This window comes from Stegodyphus dumicola, chromosome 4 (assembly GCF_044657685.1).
Source record: "Stegodyphus dumicola isolate Sdum_Otavi_A_Nest chromosome 4, ASM4465768v1".
Taxonomy (NCBI): domain Eukaryota; kingdom Metazoa; phylum Arthropoda; class Arachnida; order Araneae; family Eresidae; genus Stegodyphus; species Stegodyphus dumicola.
In genome coordinates, this window is record NC_140771.1 from 162,792,156 (window position 1) to 162,808,316 (window position 16,161).

The 16,161-nt window shown below is 34.8% G+C and overlaps 1 protein-coding gene across 4 annotated transcripts in view; it reads right to left on the reverse strand.

Annotated features, from left to right (window-relative positions):
* The window catches only part of LOC118180445 (uncharacterized), a 131,010-nt gene that overhangs the window by 38,958 nt on the left and 75,891 nt on the right, over nucleotides 1-16,161 (reverse strand). For all 4 annotated transcript variants that reach the window (XR_004756665.2, XM_035349544.2, XM_035349548.2 and 1 more), the window contains exon 15: nucleotides 1,970-2,126. Coding sequence is in view for 3 of the 4 variants with exons in the window: in XM_035349544.2 (XP_035205435.1) it covers nucleotides 1,970-2,126 (157 nt within the window). In the remaining variant the exon portion in view is untranslated. The remainder of the gene's footprint in view (nucleotides 1-1,969; nucleotides 2,127-16,161) is intronic.

The following is a 16,161-nucleotide window of genomic DNA, read 5'->3' on the forward strand; positions in this document are numbered from 1 at the left end:
GACCGCAGAACTTTTAGTCCTATTCAATCCAGATTGGGAAATGACAATAAAAAAAAGGGGGGGAAATGCTTGTTTTGCAGTGAACTGTAACAGTTTCAATATTCGAGATTTTGCAGAGAAAGGGGAGAACCTTTCAACCTTCGTACTGTATAATGTATTGGCCAAAAAAATGAAATTATTTTGACTATTCGATTACTTTCCCTTTATTTAAGCCATTCCGAATATTATTCCTTAGAAAGCTAATCTGTGTTAAAACACAACCATTTTTGGAAGTTTACTATACTTCAGGAGTTACTGCAACTATGTTATTATAAACATTCATACATATGCTCATAATATAAGCATAATGATCATAATAAACACGAATATGAACTGGCCAAGCGGAACGAGAATGCAAATTATTAAGATCTTGATAGAAATTCAAACGTGTGTAGTAGTGTAGTGTGGGTGGGAGGAAAAGAATGCCGAATGTACCGGAATTTTCTACTGCTTTCGCAATTCTTTGACCAACAGAATGACAGGCACCTGTCTGTACTCTTCCTGCACACCCAAGGTTATGTTAATGCAGAGAAAGGGGGAAAAGCTATTTCCGGGAGTATGATTCACCATCTGACATTCCATATCAGGAAGAAAAGTTGTTTATTTAGTTTCAGCTTTGGTACGGGGAAAAATTGTGTGTTCATTTAAAAAAAAAAGCACAAAAAGCAAAAAATAAGCACTAAAAAAAAAAAAGGTTTTAAATTAAAAGTAAGCACCTATAAGGGAATTTATATTTTATTTTCAAATATAAGGACTTATAAGCACTTATAAGGACCACTACGAACCCTGTTTATGACATAAGATCATAGCTATTAAGAGCCATTAGTTGAAAAAGTTAGAATTACTGAACTAGACTATAAAGTTCAGTAAATTAAGCCTAATAAATGTATAAATAAATGTATAAATAATGATTATAGTTCTCAATCACTGTGTCACAAGAACACAGCTGCTCATTTAAGACAGTCATCAGTCAAAAAAGTTGGGAATCACTGGAATAAATTAAGATATTCAGTAGGTCACGCATAACAGACATATGATGTAGTTCTGAAATATGATCATGACTGCTAGTCAAATAAAGTTGCTCATTAGTCAAATAAGGTTGGGAGTCACTGGGCTAGACATTGTATTCAATAAATTAAATATAATGGATGAATGAATAATAGCATATTACTTTGAATTGAAATTGCAATAGGGTTTTAAATCGAGAAAAGTACTAAAAAATAGTCATCTTAGAATCTAAAACAGAAAACTTGGATAAAAATAGCAAAAAATAGCTGCTTCAAAATTTAAGCTCAGTCGGATTAAAAAAGTTAGAAAATTGGAAAACTAATAGAAAATACTTAATATATTTACTTAAATTAAGAGTAATGTAAGAGTATAGTACACAATCTAATTTAGAGAGAATCTTCTTAAGATATGCTACCATTTTTGACGTCTTACTTCCCAAATGAGAATTCTCATCTTCATTATTACACCAGAGCACATTATTTTAAGAGCAATTTAAATGATTATTAATGCAACATTTAAAAAAAGGTAAATTTCTTTAGACATGTAAGATTGGCAGACCCATGATGTTAAAATATTATCTTTGAATTTAAGTTGCATCCAAATTATAAGTCTGAATAAAAAGTATGACTTAAAGTAATCTGGTAATTCTGAATTCAGTATGATAAGATCACAGATGCTCTTTTTCTCTATATACATACAAACATGCATCTTATACTTTTACACTAAATAAACATCAGATTTTTTTAATAAATTTCATTTTGATTTTCATGTTATTTTAGAGGTGGGGAACAGAAATACAAACTTGCGCAAAGATGCCTCATACCCATGTCACAAAAATAAATTCTCAACATATGTTGAGAAATATTAGGACTGAACAATTTTTATAACCTACCGCTGACACAAAATACACTTTTGAACTCACCTGTAAAACCTTCATTTTGCTTTTCTTTTGTTTGATTTGAATATACATGTTTGTCAGAATCTGTCTCCAACAAATGTACCTGAGTGGCTTTTGAAGCATTATCTATTATTATCGAAGCAGCTGTCAGTTTTTCCTCTGTCTGAATTTCTGTATGTATCTGAAGAGAAAAAAAAATAATATAAATAAATAAAATTTTAAAGAAGCATCTGACTGATTAGAAGAGAATATTTCATTATACAATTATTTAAATGCTATGAATAAATAAATAACTCAGAACTTCAATTATCCAAATTAATTACTTTAAAATAAATTTAAACTTCTTAATTTAATTACATGCTTTCAATAATAATAATATTTGTTGATTTAAATAAAAAAGTGCACAGCAGTGTCATATACTTTTTATGAAATTATTAAACTGATTATAATCAATCAGTATATAAGTAGACTAGCATGCAGTTTTATTACATGTAAAAAAATAATTAAATTTTAGCCAAATGAAAAGGGATTATTGCATTTTATTTTTATATAAGTAAAAATAGTACAGCACAAAGTTCGAAATCCTGATGTTTAATATCTGGACTGACAGACCTTCAGCAAAACAATTTTGGTTCTTCTGATTCCCCCTCTGAAAAGTATTCAGGAAGCAACATGTTCAAACCAAGACATCGCCAAAATATATTTATGTGGCAAACCAGGCAAAAATGTGACAAAAAAATATATTTATATGCATACACAATAGGTCAGCACTAATTTACATCCTTACATTTGGAGGTAACTTTTTCTAGTGTTCATTGCGCTGAGTAAATTTTTTTTCATGCACGGTATCAAAATTGGACTGTGCAGTTTGCCAGCTGATGAAAAAAAAAACAGTTAAGCTTCTTCAGAAGTATGGCATTTTAACTAAGAGTAAAGAGTGAAAAGTTTACATTCTATGAAACTGTCCTTCTTATATGATTGGATTTTAAAGGCATGCAATGTAAAAAATTGCAAGCAAAGAGACAGAATGTAGGATGCCGAATTTGTGCAGTTGTATGTTTTTTAAGCAAACACAAATTGCTTTGTTCATGGGAAAAACAACAGCACAGACAATTCTTTGATATTTTTTTAAGCAAAAACATATTGCTGTATACATGGGGACAGGACAAAAGAAAATTACATGAGGAGTTGTTGAAAAAGTTGTTTTTTATTAAAGTTTTATTATTCATTGTTCACACACAAAATTTTTAGTATGCCACTAGTTTCAGAAGGGCTCTTGCCTTTTATATAGTAGCTTGGTGTACAATTAACTGCTAATGAGTTGGCAACTTGGCTGACTTCACTTCTTACACTGTACTTTAGTTGCACTATGCTGGAGACAGCAGAATCAATTTTTTTTTCAGAATTTTTTTTCTTATACAGAATATAATATTCAAGCAAAAGCAAATGCGCTGCAAAAATAATTTTTCTCCAAACTAATGGAAATTTTTTCACTCACTTTCAAACACTTGCTATGTAGGTAATCACATCATGTCCAATGACAATACATTAATTGATGATAACCACAACCACATTTGCAACCCTTGACTGGTTGTGTAGGGAGGATTTTAGCATTTTTCTATCGAACATAAACAATGAGAGAAATGTTGTGAGCAAGATGCTGTTTATGCATGCTTTCTTTTGTTAGCATTATAGTTAGGTATGGAGAAAGTATTAGACTCTGAGAAACTTCAGTTAACATAACAAACTGCACTCTTGTTTAATTTTCTAATTTGATCCACCTTATTACCTTTTTAAAGCTATTACTATTACAGGTATTTTACCAAAACTACAGCTGAATTTTCAATTATGTCAAAAAGAGTTCCTAATTCTGGGGCTGCAAAGCAAAAGCATGTTTTGGTGTCAATCATGCAAAAAGTAGAATTACCGTAAAAAAAATGAATAAAGGCATATCCTTTTCAAAATTATGCAAGGAGTATGGCAAGTCTCTTCCAATCCATTATAAGACTTAAAATATTTTTGTGGATTTTGACCTTAACTTGCAATGAATAACAAAAAAATCATTCATTATGCTTGTCCCAGCCTTGCAAGAGACAATACTGTTCATGGCATCAGTCACGATTTTCTTAAACTGCAGAGTTTGGAAACTTCGGAACCTGGCAACAGAATATTTATATATTTTTATATTTCAAACCATTGTATGTTGAATAATAAAATTAAATGTGTACATAAATGCAACAATTCGGTGCCAAAACTTGATAGATGCAAGAATTTGAATACTATTTATATTCCTGTTATCTTAATTTAGAGGCAAGCTTTTTTTTTTTTTTTTTCCTTTACATTGGTTATAATTTTGTGTCCTTACATGCATGTTTGAAATGTCATTCCAAATGAACAGGTAAGTTCCATTTGGATGACATAACACTTTTTAAATGAAAATGACACTGTAAGAGCAAATATTACTCGCTTATTGGGAAGTTGACAGACACTAATAATGATAATTCAAAAGATGTGAACAATGATGATTTAGAATACTTTTGTGACAGACTTTGGGTTTGTTGATTGATTTCGAACTGTTTAGCAAACACATTAGATAACAGTATTCATAATTTATGTTTTGACGCTGAATATAAATCCAATATTTTACAATGTAAAGAATATAAAGACAGCATCAAATTTGACATTTTTAAAGCACATACAGCTTCAAGAAAGACAGAATTCCAATTTCTGTGTATGACTACATTTAATCCTGTCACAGATGTTATTTAATTCGGTGGTTACATAAAACTAATCCATGTGACAGCCTGGGATTTCTGCTTCATTCACAACTGTAAATGAGCAACATCCATCTTTTGATCTTTCTACAGCTGAACTAAGAAAAGTTAAAGATTATTGAATATATTCCATGCAGAAAGAATGTTTCACAACTGAAACAAAAGCTTTGGATCTGGAGTTCGTTTCGGACCTGACAACTGATAAGCTCATGATGGCATTTTAGAGGTTTATTGGTCAATGAGGAATCCCTTACACCATTTATACTGACACCACCACAAACAAAGAATTGGCCTTGCATTGGAAGACCATAATGGCTAATACGGTCCAAATTTTTATGCTATAAACACCACTGACTGAAAATTTATTGTGCAATAGGTGGCTTTGTGGAAGTGTTTAATAGGATTTACAAAATGCTGTTTTAGAAAATCACTTGGTTATTCATTTCTGAATGAGGAAGCACTTTCTACTGAATTCGTAGGGCTAGAGGCCACCCTGAAGAACAGACCATTAGTGTATGAGTGAAGAAGTGTTGATTCTGAAGAAACTCTGACTGTAGGTTATTTTCTCTCTGGTCAGAAACTGAAAATAATGAAATCAAAACCTGAATTTGAAAATGCGAAACTGACAAAAAATTATAATATGCAGCAAGATTTATTGGAGACAATTTGGAAGAGATGATCTAAGGAACAACTTTTGGAACTACATAGTTATTATCAAATATGCAATATCCACAAATTAGTCCCAATTAAGGAAATAGATTCTGTGCTTCTACAGTTGTATGTAAAGCCTCGGCATATGGCATATGTGGAAAAGAGCCATCGTTGAAAAGGAGATCAAAGATCATGACAGAAAATGCAGATCATGCATATTGCATGTTGATTGCACGGAAGTGACTTGATCAGTGTAGCTGATTATATCCCTTGAAAATGGCCAGGGTGGGAAGGATGTTCCAGCCTCTCAATAGACAGTTTTGCTGTGATGTCAGTCATGATTTTCCTTAAGATTACATTCAACTTTGTAATATGGTTTAAGCAATGTTTAAGCAAGAATAATATTTTATATTTTGAATTATTATATGTTGAATAACAAAGTAAAATGTGTATACAAATGCAACGATGCTAAAGAGACAATCAGGATAAATCATGATTAAAGGGGTGATTAACACTACAACAAGAGCGTGCCACTGATGGGTCCAATCCAATGCTAAAGACTGAAGTCCATGAGAAAATGGACTTGAAAATGGAGTGCACATACTCAGTGGGTTTGTTAACCAAATTAAAAAATTTGATGTGTACACCATATGACTTCCTTGTACGGAATATTAAATTATACGCATTTTTTCTTGCATTTCGTTTAAACTTATTGGATTGAATTAAATCTACTTCGCTGACAGCACATAAACCATAATAGAATAAATGCATTCTTTAAAATTCACTCTATTTGTTTACCATAGTGACACTCTGGCGCTAGGTTCACTTAACATTACAGTCAAAAGTCGTTAATTCGGACACCCATAATCCGGACCTCAAAGCTAAAAACTTTCTGCGCATGCGCCGCGTTGACACATTCGCATAGGCGTTTACGCGTGCGCGTAAGACCTTTACGACTGCGCATATGCATTTGCGCAAGCGCAGAATACGTTTTCGCGTGCACGTTTTATGTATAACGGACGGTATAAGCTAAAATTATCTATTTCAGTTAATGTTGATGATTGCGTTGTTCGACGACTACAAAACGAAAGTATGTTTCGATTTCCATCAAACAAAAAGTGGAATTGCTGCAAAAAATGGATAAAGACATGAAGAAGATGACGGCGAGGTTAGTGAAAACGAAAAAATTTCGATTGACAAGTTAGGCGGTATTCTCGACACAGCAATTATAGGACTTGAACAGCAGAAGTTTGTAACAACAAGAAATTATGTCTTGTTTATAGAATAGAGAAATATTCTATAAACAAGACATAATTTATAGAATTATATTTTATAGAATTCTAGAGAAAGTATTATCACATAAAATGAAGCAACTTAAACAACTTACATTGAAAGAAATGTTTAATAAAGTAAACAAATAAATATTAAGCTTTTTTTTTTTTGTAAATTTTGATACCCTTTAGATCATAATTGTTCTTTATTTTATAAATTACGGTTTCATAATTTTAATTTTAGAATTTCTGCATGCCATCTTACGAGATTTAAACTGATGATCTATAATCCGGAATCGCCGAAGTCCCGACGAGTCCGGATTAACGACTTTTGACTGTATTATATTTCGTTCATATTATAACTCAGAATGCACAAAATTTATATCATTTAAAGAATTATCTAACCGTTGCCACATGTTCTATTCAAATGCTATAATAAAGCTAGAACGATGTATAAAAGAAATTAAGCAAACATAACAAAAAAACAGTTTTTCACAGACGATTGATTCAATTAATTCATTTCTCACTTCGCAACAAGGCAAAAATACATAAAACTCAAAATACCTGTATTAAAAATTACGAAGTAAATCTTAAATACTAATTTCCTCGAAAAAATTCCAGAAATACAGTCAAAGTCGTTAATTCGGACACCCATAATCCGGAATGATCTATAATCCGGACCTCAAAGCTAAAATCTTTCTGCGCATGTGCCGCATTGACGCATGCACGTTTTACGCGTGCGCGCAAAACATTTACGACTGCGCAAGCGCAGAATACGTTCTCGCGTGCGTGTTTAATGTATAACGGACGGTATTAGGTAAAATTATCTAATTATCTATTTCAGTTAATGTTGATGATTGCGTTGTTCCTTAATCTTCGAATTGGATCCGGCTTATTAATTTTTGCAGACTGTAAGAGCAATTTTATAAAAGTAAGCTTGAACTTTCGATTATGTCAAATAGAATTTCCGATGCTGGAGCTCCCAAAGGATCTAGAAAATGAAAGTATGTTTCGATATCCATCAAACAAAAAACGAATTGCTACAAAAAATGGATAAAGGCATATCCTTTGTTTATCTAACCGTTCTGAAATCTGTTTATCAATTTCGCGCTGCCCTGCGGGGGGGGGGGACGTCGCGGCGCGCAATGAACTGGAAGTTGATCTGTCAGCACTATCGTTATCTTCAGGGCAGATGTTTTTATTTTATTCGGCTTTTGTTAAGTCTACTTTTATTTTTATTTATTTATTTATTTTTTTGTTTTATGACATAAAATGAAAAAAAAGGAACTTCTTGGATTTTTTCCAAAGTTTGACCTTCATTTGCAATGAATAACAAGAAAGTCATTTGATGTGTTGAATGTGATGATCATGACATAGTGATAATTTAGTGAGTGGGAAACACTACAGCAAGGGCCTACCAATGTCAGATTCAATGCTAACGGCTCAAGAAAAAACTATTTCATGAGGAAATGGACTTAAACCTAAACTGACACATGTTTGTTATTTAACCAAATTAAGAAAACACCATATTATATATATAAACACCTTTGATACTGAAGCAACTGAACAATTTACAGTGAATTCCTTGTACACATTAATGGTAAAAATTACCTTCATAAAAAAATTATAATGCTGACAAAACTGGTCCTTTCTGGCAATATGTAGCCCAAAAAACCTTGGTGACCACTGAAGAACAGGCCTTAACTGATGTCAAAGATTTCAAAGTGGGATTAAGAGTTTTGTTTTACGCAAATGTTGGAATGCACAAATATAATATTTTCAAAATCAGAAAAAATACATGATCTCAGGCATTTAAATTAATAAAGACTTTCCCCATCAACTCTTGTTCAAATAAAAAGGCATGGATGACACAAAAATTAATGGATTATTAGTTTAAAATTATTTTATACTCAATGCTCAGTGACATTTGAAATTGGTTGTGTTACCGGATGATGCAGAAATCATCCTCATTATAGGCAACTGTTCAGTTTATACTTAATTACTTCATTCTTATTTTTTCCTCCAAATAGTACATCCACCATTCAGCTAATAGATACAGGCCTGCTGCATGTGTTGAATGCAGATTTCAATTAGCTATTTTAAAATCTATGCAAAAATTTTTAAGCAGTGGCAAGCCCTTTCAAGAATGCTTTAAATATTTTAATATAAATCCTACTCTAAAACAGTGTAAGATCATGGGAGGATGTGGCTGAAGATATTTTAAAAATTGCTTGGCATAATTTGGCACTAGCTGTCATATTTCATGGTGATGATGATATCTGCAAACTGAAATATTTTCCAATATCATAAGCAAAAGGTAAAATTTTCCAGATCATGGAATTTGTGAAGAAATGAAGATGAGATAAGTTTCCCATTGCTATTGCAATGGAAAACTTATACCATTGTGATACCACTCATTAGTGAACTAATAGATGACAAAATTGGTAATATGGTTTTAAATACACAAAGTATCACCACTGATACTGAAGAAAGTGATAAAGATGTTGTTGATAATCAAGGTTTTGACTCACAATTTAGTGGGAATTCTTGACACAGCTATTGCAGGACTAAAATAATGGAACTTTCTAACTAGACAAGATATTATGTCTATCTTTAAAATTAAAAAGAAAGTATTAACACAAAAATTAAAAGAGCGTAAACAACTTTCGTTAAAAGAAATGTTTAATAAGATAAATAAATATTGAACTTTTTTTGTAAATTTTGATTCTCATAAACAACTATTTCATATTTTATAATTCCTAAATGTCATGTTATTAGATTTAAACTGATGATGTAGAATCCAAAAATTTCCAAAATCTGGAATCACCATAGTCCTAACAATTCTAGAGCTTGGATTATGTACTGGAATAATTTCTTCATTTAAGTTCAGAAGTAATAAAATAAAGATTATAATTTTTACTGTTTTAATTTAGCTAAAACATAGACACACAAAAAAGTAATTTCACTGTTTAATTACTTCAATCTAAATTTTTTTTTTTTAACTCTAGTTTCAACTCTTCATGTCTCACAATGTATACCACAAGACACACACAAGTTATAACACTAGCAAAATTAATAACGGGTACTATTCGGTTTTGAGGGCCGTAAAAAAACGTCAAACTACTGTTGATGCCAGTGCTGCCAAAAATAATTGCGGCAACCCTAACGCAAGAAAGGAAGTATAATAGTAAATAACTATCTAAGATTGATGTTTTAATTTAGATGAAAGGTTAATTTCATATAATACTTTTTTATTATTATAATTTATATAAAAAAGGCTAAACATGACTTAATGGAAGCATAAGAGTAAATAACTATTTCAGATCATTATTATAATTTATATAAAAATTGCTAAACATAACTGAATGGATGCCTGCATCGCTATTTCACAACCGAGTTTTCGCTAAAGCATAGTTTCATCTCGTTGGTTGTTTAAACATAATTTTCTATAATGAATGATGTAGTTTCTTTGAAAAAATTCTCGGTAAAGTGCAGAATCGCCCACTTATTTGTTCGCCGCTTTTACAAGGGTAAAAACAATTGGATTTTTGTCAATTTTATTTTACTTTTTAAGTGAAAATAGGTCAATGCGTGCATAGATAAAGTCAAGGGTGTGCGCAGTGCCATTTTTGTGCAATTCTGGGACTTTTTTTTTAAGTAGGTCGATGTGTTCATGGATACCGAGTATGTGGAATTCTTAAAAACGCGTCAAGCAGTGGGTGATTCTGAACTTTAACCAAAATTCTATTGCAGACTTTTCGTTAAACTAGTATTTCAGTGGCGTCTTAAGAAATATAGGACTATATAAACTTACGCAATCTGAAATCAGCTCATATGCTATATTTGGCACGCTGTTAAATGTGTGCGCTTGCTAGATTTGGCGCTTTTGCGCATACATTTTCGCTGCAATTTTTTTACGGTCCTCAAAACGGAATAGTACCTAATAATGTTAAAAAATGTACAGGCGCAGTAAGATGGCTTCCCCACAAAGCAGCTTTTGGGTTGCCATAAAATGGCAAGGGAAGGCAGGGTTGCCATATTTGGCGAGAAATCGTCCATTTGGTGACAAAATAGGCGATATACCATGGGCAGACGGAGAACCTTCTGGAACGAATTCTTACTGGTTTAGCCCAGAATGTTCTCGAACACAAGCCGAAAGCTATATAAACCCTGCTGGTCCGCAGTCAGTTAGTGCGCGTGCCTCGTCTAGTGAGCTGATAGTCAGTCATTGAGCGAGTGTCTCGAAGTCTAGCGCCGAGTTGGTTGTCGAGTGCATTAAAAGAGTCTTTTAGTGCATTGTCGAGTTTTGTCTTAGTTCTGTCTTAGAGTTTTGTCTTAGTGAGTCGAGAGCTATACTCTTGTGTATCGTCGAGTGCATCGCGTGGAGAGTCTCGAGAGTACGTGGAGTTCCGAGAACGACCAAGCAGAGCTGGGAGCTGTACTCGGGTGCTTTGCAGTGAAGCTGTCTCCACCATTATTGCCTGACAGTATGAAGGCTGTGTTGTAAGGATCTTAAGTTTTACTAACGTTTATTTTATGTTAAATCTTTACTATCACTTCTTATTTTCTACTTCCGGCCAGAATTATAAGCGTTAAGGTTTTTATGCAAAGTTTGTCTGGCGAACGCCAAGTATTTAAGTTGTGGCCTTTTGCCAAGCGAGAGAGAGGAAGCAGTGAGTCAACGCAGGCCGCTTACCTTAGAAGTTACGCAGTTGCTGTTTGCCTTCCAGGCTAGAGGTTTTAATCCTCTTGATAAATTAAACGTATTGTAGTGTTCACAGTCTCTGTGCTACATACGCTTCCTGTTATTATAAGGCCAATCTTCCACGTGTATTATTCTAAAGTTAAATTAGAGTTTAGTTTTATTTTTATACTTTTACGTTAGACCCCAAGTGGCGGGTCAGTGTATTCCGAAGTACGGAAGTTATTGTATATAGAGAAAAATAAAGGGTTTTGTATACCCTTCGTCTGTATCCTGTCTACTTACCACAATTAGTGAACATAGCTTTAGTAAGCTCTCTGTTCCGAGTCAGGTCCTTGTATGTTCCCGAAGAAGGTTAGAAGTAACATTGACCCTGATAGTGGCGCCCAACGAAGAAGAATAAGCATGGCCGAGTTTCAAGAAGAACCTGTGCTGCCTGCAGAAACAGCTCAGAATCCAGAAATGCCAGCTGCCGCCCTGGAAGGATTTGGTTACATCGTCCAGACCATGCGCGCTTCGATGAAACCAGAAGCAACATTTAACGGAAACTCACCGGTAACCAGTTTTTTGGAAAAATTGGATGACCACTTCATGCTCTACCCCGTGCACGAGTTTCAAAAAGTTACCTTAGCTACCAGCGCTTTGAGGGGCCAAGCGCTTAACTGGTTCAAATGTATAGGCAGAAGTCTCTTGGGTCAAGCAGGAAGTCCCACCTATACTTACGAAAATTTCAAGACTGCCCTACTAAAACCCTTCCCTGTTGTAAGGGATCATGCGAAATTAGAAACGGAAATTTTCAGTATATATCAACAAAGAATCGAAAACCTCTCGAGCTTTATTTTAAGAAAAATTCACGTTTTCAAGCTCTTATATGGAAACCGTCCGGATCCTGAAATAATTAAAGTGATTTTGCCGAGGTTACTGCCCCAAGTGCAAGACTTTATTGAATTGAGAAATCCGACTACACTGGAAAAGTTATTTGAGCTAGCAATCCAGTTTGAAAGTAGAAGAACGGCGGAAGTCGAAAGAAGACGCCAATATCAACAGCGAAACCAATTTGGTACGCCAAGACTACAGCAAACTCAAGCATACGGCTACGGAGAAAAAGCGAATCAGTGGGCAAGGAAACCCGAGCATTCAAAAACAGCCGGCGAACGTCGACAGTTCAATAGCAACCCAGGAAAAAAGTCTCAAGGCCAGGGGAAAAAGAAGGAAAGCACGGAAAGGAAAAATAATTTAAACTAAAACAGATTTCTGCTGACGAGAGGGTGCGGAAATCCGAAGGCCACGAAAACCCCTCTTCCTACAAGTTAAATACAGTAATGGTGAAAAATTTGACTCTTCCGAAGATTGAAGTCTTGGTGAATAATATCCCAGCCACCGCACTCCTGGATACCGGCACGCAGTGTTCCTGTGTGGCAGAAGAGTTTTTTAGGAAGTATTTTCGCAAATACCGCATATATAATGCGGATAATACGACAGTGTTAGCGGCGCAAGGAGAAAAATGTTAGTGCGTAGGTAAAGTACCTTTGTATATCCGTATCAAGGACGAACAAATAAAGGTGATGTTTTTTATAGTAAAGAATCTGCAAACACATTTAATTTTAGGAATAGATTTTCTTTCAGAAGCCCAAGCTATGCTGGATTTTAATGAAGCGTCCCTTAAGCTGACAATGAAACCAGTTCGTACTGAAAACGCTGAACCGCCGATGTTAAAACTTGACCACCTGCCTAATGACGAGCAAGATAGAATCCGACAAATGGTAAGTGAATTTGCTTCGTTATTTAGTGATATTCCAGGATTTACTCAGGTTACTAACCATAGTATCGACACCAGAGATGCAATGCCAGTTCGCCAAAAACCATACCGGTATGATAAGAATAAGGAAAAAATTATAGAATGGCATATTACCAATATGCTACGTAAAAAGATCATAACACCCATCTCAAGTAGTTATGCTAGCCCGGTGGTTTTATGTAAGAAAAATAATGACTATCCTTTGGAGCATCCAAAAAGGTGGAGATTCGCTATTGATTACCGTAAATTAAATTCCATAACGAAATATCCGGTATATCCGCTACCGATCATAGAAGAAATTTTAAGGAACATAAAATCAACCAAATTTATGACGACTTTAGACTTAACGACTGGTTATTTTCAAATAGTGGTGAGGCCTGAGGACGTGCCTAAGACTGCTTTTATAACCAAGTCTGGCACTTATGCATTTTTGCGTATGCCGTTTGGCCTTTCAGGGGCCCCGGCAACATTTCAGCGATGCATGGACATTGTGTTAAGACCTGTTCTTGGAAAGTCCACATTTATCTATTTAGACGATATCATTATTACTAGTGATAATCTCGACCAACATGTACAGGATTTAAGACAGTTTTCTTTATTAAATGAGGCCGGTCTAAAAGTTAATGTGGAAAAGTGCAAATTTGCAGCCCCTGAATTAAAATATTTAGGTTACAAAATATCTCAAAAAGGGATCGAGACAGATGAATCAAAAATAATCGCTGTACAAAAGTATCCGACTCCAAACACGGCAAAGAAGCTCTCTTCTTTTCTAGGACTTTGTTCATATTATAGGTCCTTTATAAAAGATTTTGCGGCTATCGCTGAGCCATTGTTAAAATTAAAAAGGAAAAAGGCAAGATTCTCGTGGACGGCCGAAGCCAATAGTGCTTTCGAAAAATTAAAACAAGCATTAACGCAAGCCCCTGTGTTGAAATTTCCTGAAAAGGATGAGAATTTAGAAATTTCAGCGGATGCTTCGGATTATGCGGTAGGAGCGGTACTTTCGCAAAATCTGCCGCCCGTGGCATTTTTTAGCCGAACTTTAAATCAAACACAAAGAAACTATTCCGCGACCGAGAGAGAGGCACTTGCAGTTCTGTTAGCAGTGCTAAAGTTCCGGGTCTATTTTGGAAAGGCGCCCATAACAGTATACTCTGATCATGCGGCGGTAACTAGATTGTACTCAGGGAAAAATTTATCCCCAAGGTTAATAAGATGGGCACTCAAGCTGCAAGAATATAATCTGGTAATCAAGCATACCCCCGGAAAGGAAAATATCATAGCAGATGCCCTATCAAGAATTAAAATTGACGAACAAGGTAATGCCGTAAAGGTGGCAATGCTTACAGCATGTACAATAAATTCCCGAGAAACTGTAATAACCAAATTGGGTAAGGATCCTGAGTTTGGAAGGATTTATGAGTATTTGAAGGATCCTGAAAATTTTAGCCACCAAGATATTGTGGCGATAAGAAATAGGGCGGCCCATTACGAACTAATAGATGGTCTATTATTCTATACAAAAACTACGAATTCCAACAATGAATTTCGACCTGTTATCCCAGCTAGTCTTAGATTAAATATCCTGCAGGAGCTCCATGACAGCCCTTTAGCTTCTCATGCTGGTATTCGAAAAACTATCCAACGCATACGCGAGGCAGTCTACTTTCCTGAACTGCAAAAGTTAACAAGGGCGTATGTCCAGTCCTGCCCAACATGTCAAGCAGTTAATTGTATTAATTTCCGCCCGGCCGGGTTTTTAAATAGTATTAAATCCGAATTTCCAAATGAAATAATTGGCATCGATTTATTGGGCCCTTTCCCAAAAAGTCAGTTAAATAAAAGTTCCTATCTCTTTGTTATGGTTGATCATTATAGTAAATGGACCGAAATTGTTCCCTTAAAACGAGCCTCCGCGAAATTAGTTACTGATTCTATTTTAAATAAATATATTTTAAAATACGGGGCGGCCCTAAAAGTTATATCGGATAATGGTCCTCAATTTGTAAGTAATACATTTGAAGACATGTGCCAAAAACTGGGCATACGTCATTTAAAAATGGTCCCGTATCGGCCGCAATCAAATATAGCGGAACGGGTCAATAGAAATATAGTGAAAATTATCCGTAGTTATGTTAAAAATTTTCATAAAAGCTGGGATAACTATGTCAATGAATTTGCTTTCGCCCTTAGGACCGCAAAACATGATACAACGGGCAAAACTCCTGCTGAGTTATTTCTAGGCAGAAAGATTATAACACCGTTAGATAAATTATTTTATGTGCAACAAAGAGCCCCAGAATTTAAAATGGGTGATATAGAAAAACTAATAAAAGAAGCAAAAAAGAATACGGAAGTAGCACAAAGAAAACAGAAGCTATATTATGATTTGAAACGACGGGGAGTAACTTATAAAGTAGGGGATGAAGTTTTAAAAATTAAGCATTCACTTTCTTCAGCACCAGAAGATAAAACTGCCAAATTTTTCCCACGATTTGAAGGACCATATGTTATAGAAAAAATAACTCACGCTGTTGTAGTGTTAAAAGCCAGAAATGGTGAAACCTGTTCCGCAAACATTGATCAAATCAAGCCCTACTTCGATCGTAATAAAATGCAAATCTTTTCAGATCTTTTGCAGGATCCGGCACGGCAGACACCGCAGGTACAAGCTCCAGAGGTGGAAAAACGACAAGTACAAGGGCAAGCCAATGAGAGACAGAAGCAAGTGAAAAGAAAATGCCCCGCGGAAAAATTGAAGGTAACAAGAAAAAGAAGCCGTTCCACCGTCCAGAAAAGAGAGTTCACGAACACCCCCAGAATGAAGAAGGGAGAAGGACGACGTATGTGAAGAGAACCAGGAGAAATTATGGCAACTATAACCCGGCTCTAAAACGGAAGATAGACTCATCCGACAGGACTCTCCGCAGTAAATGTTAGAGCTGGAGCAAACCGCATGTATTCGTTACTGAGTAACGGGTACATCGTTTGACTCGAAGTACCGATTCGGTACTCAGAAA